Source organism: Phlebotomus papatasi, chromosome 1 (assembly GCF_024763615.1).
Source record: "Phlebotomus papatasi isolate M1 chromosome 1, Ppap_2.1, whole genome shotgun sequence".
Classification (NCBI taxonomy): domain Eukaryota; kingdom Metazoa; phylum Arthropoda; class Insecta; order Diptera; family Psychodidae; genus Phlebotomus; species Phlebotomus papatasi.
This window is the reverse complement of record NC_077222.1, coordinates 59,482,008-59,498,379: the sequence shown is the minus strand read 5'-3', so window position 1 is coordinate 59,498,379 and position 16,372 is coordinate 59,482,008. Positions and strand designations below refer to the sequence as shown.

Sequence of the window (16,372 nt, the reverse complement as noted above, 5' to 3'; positions counted from 1 at the left end):
TTCAATCAATTGAAAGACATATTAACATGTATTTTTCAGAATTACAGTAGACTCTCGCTAATTCGGCTCTTTTAAGATCGGGCTACTTTTTAATTAGGGCGGCAGTTAAATTCAAAAAAAAAGTTTGCATTTTTCAAGTTTGATTTATGATTATCGTAATTATCGAATTAAGCAAATATCCTTAAATTTGCCACGGTTTGTCTTAGTTTTGATGTGATTTTGCATTATTAAAGGATTTTCATGAAATTTACAATACATATGAGCAGGGGGGTGACATTAGCTATGAAAAATGCGACCAGTTTTAGTATAAATTTTTTCCTGTTTTCGTACACATTTCACGAGATATCTCCGAAACTGCGTAGGTTGCCAATTTAGGGTTTTTGGTTGCCTACACCGAGAAAAATGTGGATGGTAAAATTTACCATCCTCCATACAAAATTCTAATGGCCGGATAGTAAAAAAGTCACCCAGCAAACGCGATATTAAATTGGACTGTCAAAAATTGTAGAATCTATTGCATGGATAGTAAATTCTAATAGCTGGATGGTAAATTCTAATATCCCTGGATATTAGATTTTACTATCCGGATGGTAAATTTTACTGGCAGGATAGTAAATTTTACTAGCCGGATATTAGAATGAAAAATGTCGGAAAAATTTATTTTTCCTTATTTTCATTGATTTTTGGCCATTGTTTGAGGGCTTGGGGCCCTTCCTGGATGACATTCTCTGTATTTCAAGCCATTTTGATGCGTGAAAATCTTTTTCCAACATTGACGACTCAGCCGAGATTTGAACACGCGACCTTTGTGATGACAGTCCAGCATCTTCCAGCTGCGCCACGAATTGCTATAATGTATTCAAAGCATATCGGGAACCGTTGCATCGGCACCCACGATATTCCAAAATGACATTCTAACAGCAGGATGGCAAATTTTACTGGCTTGGATAGTAATTTCAATCCAAATTACTATCCTCCGTTAAAATTTACTGTCTTCCAGTTAAATTTTAACATCAAATATGCGGCCAGTAAAATTTACTTCCCGGATATTAGAATCTAAGAGAGGTCAATGTAAAATCTAAAGGAGGATAGTAGATTTTACCATCCGGCTGTTAGAATTTACTATCCATAGGATAGTAAATTTTAAAATGTCAAGATGGTAGATTCTAAAGGAAAGTATCTATGGAGGATGGTATTTTCTACTATCTTTTGAGGCAGTAGAATTTAAAGACACGATTTGTAGAAAATACCATCCAAATTTTTCTCGGTGTATTCAAATATTAAATTAGCTTTTATTTTGTTTTTTGTTTCTTGCTAATTCATTCCACAATGATAGAAAATACCGAATAAACTCCAAAGTTTTTTCGGCACCCTAAAAATATATGGGAAACATAGGAAACTTCATGCCCTTACATATGAGTATGTAAACTTAATATGTTCATGCAGATGAACAAAAAATCGTTGCATTTCAAAAAGTTTGTTGGCGGAATTTCTCTCTAATTCGGGTGACATTTCGGTCTCAAATGCCCGAATTTGAGAGAGTATACTGTAAATGGAGCTATTTGTGGTTTAAAATATCTCTTTAGTCGCTTAAAAACGGTTACAAAACTTTTGTTTCGCTGATCTCAGCAATACCCCGAGCTTTTTTTCAAACTATTTTATGCAATATTTTGAAAATTATTAAGACAATTGATTATTACATTTTTCTGATTTTAAATTGGGTTAGCTAAGATTCTTTACAATATCTTTTTTGATCTTGAAGAAAAGTATTAAATTAGGACAAATTCAATACGGTCTTCGGATAACAAAGGGATTCCATATTTACTACTATACTTTCGCTCAAATAAGGGAAAATCAAATGCTAGGTCGATGATCAATTGGGCGGGTATTGGGATTTGAATTCAAGTTTTCGTTATCAGGGTATCTAGGCAATAAGTTTAGCCGGAAAGGTAATAAACACTCTACAAGATAGAGGCAAGGATTGAAAACTGGATTAAAAGATTTTCGCCAAAAAGTTCGAAACTTCTAGGTACAGTAGACTCTTCAGTAGAACTACAGTAGAATTCAGGTATTTTCGACCAAAATGGTATACGAATTACAGAGATATTCGCCAAAAAGTTCGAAACTTCTAGGTACAGTAGACTCTTCAGTAGAACTACAGTAGAATTCAGGTATTTTCGACCAAAATGGTATACGAATTACAGAGATATTACAGGTGTGAAACGGATTGAAATCTAACTATTTTATCACAACAAAACTAAGAAAAATCTTAGTAAATTTGGAAATATTAGCTTCATTTGATAAAATCATTAACAAATTTAAAAACTGTCAAAAAACTTTTTAAAATTTAACTGCTGTCTAAATTAAAAAAGTAGCTTGATTTTAAAATAACCGAATTAAGCTAGAGTCTACTGTATACCAACAATGAGATTGGGTGAATAAAATTTAAAATCTGGCACGTCAGGGATTGTTGGTAGATGAATTGAGTGAAGTGGGGAAGACATATTTTGATTTGGGAAGCACTTTGTGGTGAAATCCTAAACCAGTGATCCCAGTAGTGAATACCGGTAGAAAATTATTTTGATGATGATTAATAGTTCTTGCACTTCTGAAATTTTCCTTCGCTATTATTATCATATCTTCCACATAGTCCCATATCCTTATACGACACTGTGAGTGATTGAAGTGACTAAATATAAATTTTAGGATTCACACTTACATAAAAGAAACGGGAAAGAATTCAATAATCATCTTGCTGTCCTCGTATTCTTATGTTTTTACATATCGCTCATTCGGTATTGCAGGAGCATAATTCCTAGCTACAAATATACTTTGTGTAGCACAGTTTGAAAGTTTCTTTTCTTCATTGTAAAAAAAAAAGAAAAATATTGAGAGTAAGGGTAAAAATAGAAAAAGTAATTGTAATTTTAAAAATTAAAGGTTGTGCTCCTGTAATATCAAATGAGCGATAAATGTTATAAATATTATTCCGGTTCCGGTATTCCTTTAGATCGAAGAAAACCGTCTAAAAAAATACTCCTACAAAGTAAACTAAAACATGTTAATTAATAGTTATTTTTTTAAAATGACCTCAATGGGATATTTAGTTTGTGACCGTGGTAGAAATTTTCAATATTGTCAGTGAATTGGAAATTGAAGAATGGTCTTTGGGGGTTCATTGCCTTATTCTTAATTTCAATTGACGTAGTTGTTCGCGTTTCCTACTTTGAGGAATTTTCAATGAGTCCTTCATCGATAACAGTATGTGGCAATGGGACAGGAAGGAGTGGTGAAAGAGAAAAAATAACAAATATACATAACAAATATCGGTTAAAACATAATTCTATTTGACATGCAATCGTACTATATAGAGACTCTAGTGGTAATTCCTACATAGATTAGCAAGAGTTATAGATAAAGCAAATTGGCATAAATATAAACAGGTTTTACATTTGTGGACCAATAGTTTGAATTATATCAAAAATGATTTATTTTCCATATTAGATTTATAGAGTATACGTACGTATGTATCAAATTTCATGATATTATGTAGAATATGTGTTTGTATTCAGCAATCTGTGGAGTGTCTCACATACGAATGCTCGAATTGTCTCAATTGTCCCTCCGAGAAGAAGGCTATAAATAGTCAGGCGCCCCAATGAAGTCTATTAAAGTGGTGGCTGGGTTTGTAGATAGACAATAGGGAGATTGCTATAAAATGTGCATGGAGTAAATGGTTGGTCGTTGATTTTTATTAAAAAAAAAAATAAAAGAAGAAAAGAAAAAAAAATCAGCCAAAAGTATTTAACTTGGAGAGGGTATTTGTACATAAAGACAGAAAAAGAACCTCAGCGCAAATAAAAGTAGGTCATACAAAAATCTATTGCAACTTTAGTAAAATAAAGTGTCTTCTTCCTTGTATTGATCAATGAAATTTCCTATATAAACACTCTATCAGTCCAAAACCAATTGTATATACAGAAATAATCTCTATATGTGGCTCCTTCTCTATTTTTGTATAAAATTTATGTTACATCCTATACCATAACTTTCATAAATCCATTACCATTTTTCATTGTCTCGGTGTTGCAAAATTTGTATACCATAAGTAGATGTTCATCCTCCATACTTACTTTTCCTTGCATCTCATTGTGCATTGTGCAAAATTTTGGCATCTCTAAATTTATCTGTTTTTTTTTGTGTCTATAACATATTTTATTTCCTTTAAAATGTGCCTGTAAAGAAGTGTGTGTAGGTAATATCTAAAAAAAACAATATACATCAAAATATTTATTATGTGTGTTTTTTCTATTGAATTGGTGTTTTTTTTTTAATAAATAACATGATAGGAAATTAAGTCCTTATTTTAGTATCTTTTAAAATACAGAATTGTAAGACAAATAATGGGGCATCTGCATTTTTCAGAGAATTCAACTACAACTAAATTCTTTTTTTTTTGTTTTTTTTCTTTTTTTAAATTAAAAAAATTAAAAACAATTTATGAAATCATGTATGAGATATTATCATTTTTTTAAACTTAGAATTGACTTTTGAGCAGTGAAAAACGTATTTATACTTCATTCAAATTTTCATGGGATATAGAAAAATATTATTAGAGCATTTACGAATAGTCAAATAGTCAATAAAAAACATGAAAAATATTATCTCTAGCCATTGCATATTTTTCCAGTAGCAAGAAGCGCTAAGCAAAAAAAAGTGAGAATTACTGAATGCGTTAGAATGTAATGGAAAATGTAATGGAAAAGTGTCTTACTTTTATGGAATGTTCGAAATTGTCATTTAGATACTATAAACATAAACTCTATGTTTCGAATTAGTTGTTTAAATGTTTAAATTAATAAAGATTAGCGGCCCACTTCATGGGAAAAAAATTCGTACCTTTGATTTGTGCTTTTGGTATTTTTTTCACACAGATCTATAAAAATTTGAACTGATTTAATTTATTATTGAAAAAAACCAAAAATAGCATTGGAGTAATACAATTTCATTTAAGCAAAAAATTATTTTCAGTTTGCAACTCGTTAGTTATCGATTCAATTATCACGTCAAAATTTTCTCAAAATTTCATTTTCGCATAAAAAATTATTTTATCCGGATCACTAGAAATTAAAAATTGATACTCAATAGTGACCGGTTGAGATTTAAGATCTCAACGCATAAAGAAAAATTGACGGAACTTTACATTTCTCCTCGCAGTAATAAAGACTAATTCCTTCAAAAACGCAATTTTCGATAAAAATGTGCTCCCAATGTATAGACACCTTAAGGGATTCCAAGGCCTTTCCAAGGGACAGAATCTCCCTTAAATCAGTTAATAAATACGCTCCGTAGAATCTTTTTAAAATTTGATCTAGAAAAATCGTTATTAAACATAAACCAAAGAAAAAAAGAGTTAAGGATCGCCCGAAGGGTTTTCAAGATGTTTTAAAACTTATTTGTTTGATGATGGAAGGTAACGGTGGGAGAAGAATTGAGGTTATGTTAATAATGCTCAAGTAGATATACCCCAGAAAAGCGAAAGGGTCTTTAAGACCGAAGTTGCTTGATCTCTTCGAACTAATTATAATAATGTAAATTAAATTCAATTCTTTTGCATATTTCACCTCAAATGTGGTATGCGACTTCCGCTGACTTATCACAACTGATATCATAAAAAAAACAGCATAAAACCAGAAGACCATACAGTCTATGCTAGAATATTTATAAAGTCAAGTATAAAGTGTTAAATAATCATTGCAAATCAGGGAATAACTCATATTAAGAAATCTTTGTTTATTTTCTGAGAAACGTTCCACGAAAACCGAGAAATCCAATTTTTGCATAGCGAAGCACGAGAAACCCAAAAATTAAATCGTGAAGCAGTACGAGTCAATAAAAATGGAAACGAGTAACCCCTTGACTCCATCAGTAAAAGAGTTCAGGATATATCAGTTTGCTTTCCGACTTTCCAGAGTAAGACGTAAGCCTTAACTCATCATCGAATATTCAAAATGTGTATTTTTCGTTGAATAGCCAGTTGTTCATTTAATTTTCAAAAAATTAGAAAATTGCCTATTTAGTCTTTAAAGTAAAATATTTTAAATCTAAAATCGCATTTTTATCATCTAAAGTAAATGTGTAGAGCGTATAGCCTATTCGACACGTGTCAACCCAGTTGACGGTCATAAACCACCAATCCTAATTCTTTTTTTATTCAGGTGAGCCCCATCAGGAGGACTGACAAATGTATCAAATTTTCTAATCGTAAAATTCATTGCAACTTATTAGTGTAATAATTTTATTACTCAGATCCTGAATATTGCTTATAGGAATATGACACTCCTAGTAAAATTCCTATAAAAATTAAATGAATTTCTGAACCTTAACGAACATTACCGAGAACTTTCCAGAGCTACAAACTAATGGGTTAGAGATAGTGCTTTAAGGCCTTCAGGGGACTCCCAAAAATCAATTCAAAGACTACTACCATGACCTTAATTTTCATCCCTTACTCTTCCTATTCTTCTACAAAACCATGTTTTTTGGGATATCTTGGAAACACTTCATATATATATATTTTTTTAATTTTTCGATGATCTCAAATATAAATTTCGCACACTTACAAAATATACTTAAATCATTTCGTATAACCGTTTTCAAGGTAAAAGTAAAAAAAAAAGCTTTAAAGAGTTATATTGCTCAACTGATTTGGTTAGCAAAATGTTGTAAATTAGACCTAAAAAATAGGTGTGATTATTAAAGGTCACATTTAATATACCGTTTTTTTATATACTTTCATTTATTTATCCTAAATATTAGAGTTTTTGTAAAATTAGAAAAAATATGAAAGAATATTAAGATAATTTTATGAGCCTTATAATATACGAGACTTTTTGCCTCTATACACACTAGAAAAATGTATGTTCATATCTAACAATTTTTGCTCCACAAGCCTTACGTATATTGCTTTAATATTGACATAAATTTTGCTAGTATGTAGAGGCCATTATGAAAGTTTGTTTGACTTACGGATTTTAGTTTTATGAATAGGTGATTAGAACGATTAGAAGATGCTCCCGTTATTTTTTCTCAAAACGTCGAATAATCCAAAAATACGACTCACTGTTTCCTTCTTAATAGAATCCAAGCAACAAAATGAACACTGTTTATTGACAAAATGAAGTAAAGTACTGCTCAAAAAGTTTTATTGCTTTTATTACTTCTGTTCCTGCCAAAAATGTAAAATAATAGACTAAAGTTTTTACTTTACGGCTTAATTAACCTTTTTGGTGAATTTTGACTAAATACTGCTCAAAAGTTAGTTGTTTTTTTTTTTGTTCTCAAATTATTTGGCAACTTTCCAATGGATTTAAGTTGGTTTGGTTGAACTCTTTGGCAAGATGGAGGTGCTTCATTTGAGTAATACGTGATTGAAAATCAGGTGACTGATATAGGATGGCATGGTGTATTTCAGGAAGCTCTGGCTCAGCTGCGAGGAATGACTTCTGGTTTATCGAGAACGGGAGAGCCTCTCGATGCTTTACAATCAAAAGCCCGAGAATTGGAAAAGAAGGTGTGTGCCATGCCTCTGTTGCATCAAATTAGTTTCACGAAAACAATAAGAAATTTGAAAAAAAAGACAAAAATCACAATAATCTCAATACTTTCACGTCCTTGAATGTACAATCCTTAAAGGCATATACCTATTTTTATTTATTTTTTAATTATTCCTCATTGTATTGTCCGAAATTTCCGATTCAGAGCACTTTTCCTATGTTTTCTTGTTGAGTTATTCTTATCCAGGAGTATTGAGGTGATGTGATATAGTTGTTTTTGTTGTAATTTGATAAAGTTTGAAAAAAAACTAGCAATTAAATGTTTGTTATGTTGTATGTTGCTGTATATGATAGATTAATTGTGAGAAAGTTTTAAAATGCAACTCTTGTACCACCTAATTTTATAGGCCGCGCTAGAAACAGTAAGATGTGAAGAACTTCAATTAGAACTATCTGCTGCAATTAAATCCAAATCGGGACGACCACAAGTGACTGTACCACCCGCCACTGTAACATGGGCCCCGACTTCGGGTTCCGAAATAGATAGAATAATGGCAAAGATCGAACAGGCACGTTTATCAATTGCTAATGTATGTGTAACTCTGTTAAACAGACATTTATTCAATCCATATAACTTTTTTCCATATATAAATATATATATTTTACCAAGTACATATTTACCCACAAAGGACACAAAAATGCGATATATATATATTAACTTATCATTGAGAAATCCGTCTTACATATCCAAGAAAGAGAGAGATTGCCAAAATTCAGACGCCTACATGGTATGTCGACGTACTAAAAGATATTCCATGTGGGGATGGAGAATTTATGGTTATACTCTTCATTCATTGAAAATTAACAATGGACATCATAATACGAAAGAGAAGATGCAAATTTGTGTGGAGAAAAATCAGATTGAGATAAAAAAAACCATTGAGACACGAACAAAAATGCGAAAATGAACATATTAAAACAGAAATTTCACAGAATGGAAAAAGATTAAAAGCAAATGTGTTAATTTCTTTTTTTTAATTGAAAAGTAATTCGTGATAAAAGTTTTTTTTTGAATGTTGACGGAATTGTTCAATTAGCCGTTGTCCTGTTTGTCTCTCCTCATGTCTCTGTATAGATCTCGTACAGACTTCATCCTTATAACTCATATCGCCGCGTCCTTGCCTTTCACCAATTCTAGGACAATCGTATACTAGCTGAATTAGAACATCCTCGAACCACGGGTCCTGGCGCTTCGTCAATTGGAGCGCCTCCCACTTCACTAGGCGGTGGATTATCCTCTACCCTGTGTCCAACGAGCATATCATCGGTGACTGGGGGCGCGGGCGCTTCCTCATTCGCGGCAGTCATCACGTCAAGCACAAGTAGCCATGCACTGACCACAACTGACGGGATACTAAGTAGTGCCGCAGCTGCGGGCTCGGCAGCAGCCGCAGGAGCTGGAGGACCATCGGCCACGTCTTTTCCCGGAGCCAATGTTTCGCCACTGCCGGTCAGGGCACATCCAATTAGCACTATGCCACCCCTATGTCAGGTGCGCGTTTCACAAGAAGACACCACCACAATTCCTCCCCCACCCCACAATTGGCTGTTACCCACACCTCACCCTCCCCCCATTACTGCAGTGTCACCAGTAGATATTTTCTCTTTTCCTTTCTTTTTTCTCACCAAAAAAAAAACTTTCTGTACCTCATTGTTTCAACTTTTTCACAGTATGTTTCATTTTCTTAGATTGTTAGCTGCCCATCACACTGTTATATCACAAAAGCCCATTTTAGATGGAAATTTCTCACTTCACTCATAATCATTCCCCTTCTTTTGCCAAAGGCACACCACCCCGGGGGTGAACACAAGTCATGCATATATATCTTCTGGAACGCATTTTGGAAAGTGTCCAAGGCAATGTTTCACAGTAGCAAAGTCACAGAGAAGGCACAAAAAAAAAAAGAAGGAAGAGAGATAGAGGATTTGTAGTAGGGCATTTGGGCCAATGACTCCCCATTTCCTCAGACAAACTATACACGCATTGGTTTAAATTTGATTCACAGACAGCGCAATTGCCACTTTATTACTTTGAACAAGGGGGGTATCTCCAAAAGAGATGACAATATCCGTAGTGATTAGTCACAAGGTCACACATTTAGGCTAAACAGGGTTTTTAGAGGCGTTCTCAAATCTCTCAAACAGGATATTTATTAAGTTTCTTGATTCACAGTATGTTCAGGGTTTAGTGCTGGAATAAAAAAATAATGACGCATTCTGTAGTGCTGCTAGTTAGCTGAGTTTCTTTACCCTCTCAGCTTCTTTATAATACTACTATCACTGTAGCCATACAAAAAACTTAGTGAAAATACTCTAAAATTATTAATCATGAAGTGAAACACAGTAACTTTTCATATTTCATTTTGGTTTTTCATTTATTTTGTATTTTTTCTTTTCTCTTGACCAGTATCTTCGCATATCTGAGAATATTCATTGAATATTTCGTTTAAGGTGTTTGTAAACCACTAATTGTCAGACATGTTGCATAAGATCATATTTTTGGATTTTTTTTTAATATTTATAAAACATAGAATTCCATTGGTGTTTTAAAAGTTAAAAAAAAAAACTTATTAACCCAGAAGTACGGTTGATCTTCGCACAAAACTATCTCTCAATTTAAATGCAAATGTTTTTTTTCCTAGACCTAGAGTTTGTAATATTTACAAGTGCATTTTCGTAAAGATATCTTTGATTGCATAGTAAAAATAAAAGCTTCACTGGGGATACTACCAAAATAATTTTCACCTAAAAAGTCTTCTTTAATTGCCTATATACACTAGAAAATCTTATGTCCATATTTGACATTATTGAAAAAAAATTGACAATTTATTCTATGCTCACAGAAAAACGAGTAAAACTTACTCGAATCGATGTTAAATTACCTATTTTTTGTTATGATTTTCGATTAACTATTTTTTAGAGTTGATTTTATTTCTATTTAGGTGAAACATTCAGAGCAGTTGTTTCATTTTTTGTTTTGAGTAAATCTTACGTTTTTTGTTCTAAAATTCAGGGGACAGTGGTCTGCCCTTGAACGCGGCAGCCTTTGAATGTTTTAATTTTTCTCTTATTTCACAAAGCGAAAATTCTATTTTGTGAACTATATTAATACTATTAACTATTTTCTATTAAGTTCAATTAACAAAATGGAATTTTAACTTAGGGAAATAAGTGAAAAAATGAAGCATTCAAAGCTTGCCGCATTCAAAGGCAGGCCACTTTCCCCTACATAAAAAAAAGAGTTGAAAAACTTCTTAAGGAGTAATATACAACGTTTTAAGTGGTCAAATAACTCGTTTTGTGAGTTAAAATAGATTAACAGATAAATAGATAGATTAACAAAATAGATTAATAGATTAACAGATAGATTTTGCTATTGTATGTTTATTCTTTTTGTTTGTTCTCTTTTATTTTTCATATCCAATATTAATTTTTTATCTTGATATCGAGGTCACCATGTTGCGAGATCTCACAACATTTTACATCCCTTCACGATATTCTGTTATATGCATTTTTCTATTTAACGATTCGTATGAACTGTTCTTAACGAAATTTATCTTGACTGAATTATACTCTTAAATAGAAAATACTTTAGTGGGCAGCCCGTTAGAATGCCAAACATAGCAGTTTTTCTCGATATTTTAAGGAGAATGAAAAGATCAACCTTCATGAAATTTTCGGCATATGTTCATAGATATTACAAGCAGCTTAAATGAATTTTTCGAACGAAAATATTACAAGATTGTGAACTAATAAGGTTAATTGTCCGGAAATCTATAGCTCGTATTTTTTGTGAGAAAGAAAAAGATCTAAAAAAAACACCAAAAATGGAGATAATTGTGAAATAGGAACTCTCTTAAGGGTTTTTCAGAAAAGTACATATTTTGAGATGAAATATTAACTTTAACACTGTAAAACATTTAACAAAATATTATACAAAATACCATATAGATGTAGTTAGAAGAGAATATAATTCTAAACAGAATAAGCCTTTATTCATTTTAATTGGTCCATAAGTTTTTTTTTTATTTTTAAAAACGATTCTAAGGAATTGTCAAAATTAGAACGCTTGCAAATCTGCTCGGCGCTCCTTTGCTTTCGCCTCTGTTTTTTTCAGAAATAATACGTAATGACAGCTGATATTTTTATTCAATATTCTTTAAATAGTTTATCTATCGATTTAAGGTTAAACTATAAAAAAATATAGACTCCTTTTAACCTTGTAATTCAGGCTTCCTCATTAAGCGTATACCTCAGTCAAAATGAAATTTTTCATCGAAAAAGAGTAATAACTATATCGATAACCTTTGAGTTAATTCAACTCAGCGACAGAGTTGTTTCAACCCTACTGGTTTTGTCTTTTAGTGTAGATAGTCATAAAAAGTTTGCTACAATATGCCACATATTTATTACAATTTTTTATATTTAGAAGAAGCCATAAATCCCTCTGCTTATTTTAATAAGATATTTTGCAGCCAAAATTTAACATTTTGAAGCAAGGTTGTTTTCAATTTGCCTGCTATTTTCTTCAAAATACCAAAATTTGACTTTAATTCTTCACTATGTGCAGAGGCGAGATGAGTTCTAACTTAAAATATTACACAGCTCCAGGATTTTTGATTATTAGAAACGAAGAAGAATTGAAGGAATTAAAATCTTTAGATCATCCCTCAAAAAAATTCTATATGACTCAGTTCAAATTACTGCAAAATAAAATTTAAAAAAATTTCAAAGTATTACTTTAAATGTTTTAAAAATAAGTAAAACTTTTGAGAAGGTCTATCCCATGATCCGCCAAAGACGTTGCGAGAGGTAAAAAATATCCTTTTATTTGTTAAAACTGCACATTCTTTTGATTATTTGTTTTTAAATTTTGGATTTATGCAAATAGGTTTTTTATTTCCAGTTTTGCGACTTTGCACATTTTGCACTAATTTTGGGTAACACTTCTCTTTTCAGTTTATTAAGTTTTCCAGATCTAAAATAATCTTAGTAGGATTTTAATTAAATTTTTGAAGTCTCATACACCACTAGAACATTTCATTTAAAAATATATTTCAATGAAATATTTCTTTTAAACAAAATGGAAAATTGGCTTTTGAATATCAACAAAGACAAATTAATTAATTTTTCAATACCCCCTCAATTCTTATATACATAAATGATTAAGCTCAACATCTTTAAATCGTTTTTAAAGCGATTTATATTCTCTGATAACAGTCTTGAATTTTAAAGGTCAAATTTTTTGTGTTTTCAAACTAACATTATTTAGTTGCTTTTAACTTTAAAGCTGATTCCGATAACCTTTAAAATATTTAAATAGATTAAATATATTAAAATAAAATAGGGAGAAGTGGGGCACCTTTGAATTGGGGCAGCTTTGAAATTGAGCTTTTCCTCATTATTATGATATAATTTAGCTCAACAAACCAATTGCAAAGCTAAATTACATCATGATAAGTCTCAATTCCATTTGAAAATAGGAGAAAAAAGCCCAATTTCAACAATTCTCAATTTTCAACTTTCCCCTAACATAAAATTTTTAATATTATACTAAAATTTTTCAGTGAGAAAACTGTCGCAGTGTTTTCTTTAAATTTCCTTTACCTTTTACTTTTCCTTTATGTAATTAAATTCAATCAAACTGGAATGATTCATTCTAAAAAAAAATAAGGCGAATGTAGGCATGGTTCGCGCAGAGTGAACCTTCAAACGACATGAATTTTCTCTTTGTTTGCAAAGAGCTGACTTACCATTTCTCATCTCGTCTCATGAGCTTAATAATCTATCTTATGGCTAAGAAATGACGAACTAGCTCTTTGCAAACAAAGAGAAATTTTCCGTTGTTTCAAGATTCACTCTGTGCGAACCATGCCAACATTTCCCTAAAGTTTAATGTATTAATCATCAAATCAAAATGTAATTTTAGACTAATTATATGGAAATTTCTTTAATTTAAATAAGTAATATTTTTCAACTATTAAATTAACAATTTCGTCAGTGAAAAATAAATCATTTAAAGTTATCATCAGTAAATATCAATTTTATTTGTTAAAAAACTAAAAAGTGATCATAAATGCTATTAAACTGAACTGACTAATAATGTGTCATAATATCTTTATTTTTTTTATCAAAAATATTTCACTATTTTTTCTATTTTATATTATATTATTTTATATTTTATATATTGACCACATTTTATTTTTACTTATCAACTTTACTAAATCTTGACCAATCTAATCTAAGTGAAGTATATGAGCCGTTACAATCCAGCCCTTGGCAAGTTTTTTGATATGGAACTATTTGAAGTCAACTCATAAATTGATCTCGGATTTAGCTCACAGTGTTCTTAACCCTTAAACGACGAGACAGTTTTCGCTGACCGAAAATTAGCAATAAAAATGAAACCGATAAACAAAACTTGTGAATCGTTTTACATCTAAACTTCACAAAGCCAACAGAGTCTGATTTGGTGTATTTTTTGTCTCTATGAACGATAGGGACAAAAATATCTCAAAAATTTAAATAATTTTTCTGACAATACCAATGACTGATATTTTCACTTTAATGAAAAATATAATGTTTGAGTATTATAGTTTCTTATTCCAAAACGGTAATACTTTTAAAAAAAAATTGGAAGTATAAAAAATAATTAAAATAAATTTTCTAAGTGAGAATTTAAAAATTCATAATTTTTGAGCTTAAAAATTTAGTATATAGCAAATTGCTATAGACTTGCAAAAAATGTCCTAGATTCCTTCAAACGACTACTTTGCAATTACGTGCAAATATAAGAAAAAAAAATAACTTTAGGTAGTCAGGAAAAATTATTTTCTTTATGGGACACCGATGTTCAAATCGTTCTTAAAGGGTTAAGGAAAATGTAAATAAATAAAAATCTATTGGGTGTACAAAAAAGTTCTCGCTGTTTTTTTTGTGAAAATTCAAGTTGTATTAAAGAAAATTAGAAAATATACATATATATGTATATATATTACATATATTACATATTACATATATTTTATTAAAACATATAGGTAGCTTTATTAAGTAAAAATGCTTTTGAAAAATATGCTACTTTTTATATTATTTACTTAAAGCAAGATAAAATTGCTAATTTTTTGTTGTGTCTACCGCCGTCTTAGCATTGATCAATTGATATTATAGTCAATATAATTATGTTTTATAACCCAATAATGTACTTCATTCTTCACTAGGATCGAATTACAATAAAAAGATACTAAAAACCTTATTTTTATAGCGTCAGTATTATGCAGGTCCCTTAGTATTTGTCTTGTTCATTTCACTGAATTATGAGCTTAATAAATTGAAGCATATTGATAGCATATGCAACGTCAAATGTTGATCTGAGAATATACAACTTTAATTTTAGTATGGCACTGACACATACGTTATTCCAAGATAGCAGCACTAAACCCTGTATACTGCAATATCCTATAAATTGCAAACCACTTTATTTGCTTACTCATTTAGTTTGCCAGCAAAAGCAAAATGGGTTAAAGAACCATTTGAGTATCTAGACGGAAATACAAAAAAAAAAGACCCTTCAATATATTCTTCTCATGAGTCACAATGGCGTATTATAATTCTCAGTTTAATACTGGCTTCATATATGGCTTTTCTGTGCCAAGAATTTCTTAGTCACTGCAGCAGCCCAATTTGTCTTCATACTTACACTATGATTCATGTCTTATTGAGTCTCACATTTTAAAAACAGTGCACCAGACAAATATATTTTAGGTTATACTCATTTCCGTTTTTTCACTCACATCACTTTGCCTTCTCCTGCAGAGTACCACAATGCCCGTCCTATCACTTCACAATACGTACCCTCTGCCATCGGGTTCTGCTAGCTACACTCTTGGCCTGAGCGGTGCACCAGGAGCCTCATCGTACACCTATGGTGCTACAGGCGGTTCAGCTGGGGTTAGTTCCGTTTTGGGTGCTGCAGGACTTACGGGTGCCACATCCACGAGTTTGATTGGCACAAGTGGTCTTGCAGGACTTGGTGGAACGTCACTGTCTTCGGGACTTGGTGGCTACAATACCTCCTCTTATTCTACCTACACAAATCCGTTGCTTACTTCCGGCGCCATGAATGTCAAACTGAAATCACTGGATGAGATTGATTTGGGTCTGGGACGATATGGAAATAGAGCTGGAACACCATGTTCTCCAATTCCACCGGCATCTTGGGGGTTGGACAGTTATTCTGGTTTAGATGGTGTAAATCCAACTTTTATGCATACCCAACGTCCACTCTCTCGCCTCGGTGGATTGGATATGGACAGTAAGTAGACCAATTTCTTCTTCTAAAATCTAATTTTTGTTCAAGAGTCTCAAGAAGAAAAGATGTTCTATTGGATTCCAATTGAAATTTTGCCTTGTATCAATTCGAAAATCTTTCAATTCTTTTTACTTTCTATATGTTATCTGTGTGGTTTTTTGGGATATGCGTTCGGGGTTACTTTACCTTACTGCAAGTTTTCTTTTTAATCTTGTTTATGTGAAGAGATAGTATTTGACCTAAAACACAAGCTATGTTCCAAAGATATTTTTTTTAAATAGTGAATAAGCCTTAATGGGACTCACCTAAATAATACTCCCTCCGTTCCGAAATAAGTCGTACGTTTGGCGAAAAATTAGGGATTAAGGAATGGTTTCAGAGAATGTTTTTGTTATTTGTAAATATCTTATGTATGAACTATCCTCCATGTTCAGGGATAATATGGGGA

General features: G+C 31.6%; 1 protein-coding gene across 1 annotated transcript in view; it reads left to right on the top strand.

The window, feature by feature from the left end:
- The window catches only part of LOC129809500 (RIMS-binding protein 2), a 92,895-nt gene that overhangs the window by 17,564 nt on the left and 58,959 nt on the right, over positions 1 to 16,372 (top strand). The window contains exons 3-6 of the mRNA XM_055859349.1: positions 7,475 to 7,573; positions 7,964 to 8,146; positions 8,755 to 9,108; positions 15,429 to 15,927. Of these exons, the coding sequence (XP_055715324.1) occupies positions 7,475 to 7,573; positions 7,964 to 8,146; positions 8,755 to 9,108; positions 15,429 to 15,927 (1,135 nt within the window). The remainder of the gene's footprint in view (positions 1 to 7,474; positions 7,574 to 7,963; positions 8,147 to 8,754; positions 9,109 to 15,428; positions 15,928 to 16,372) is intronic.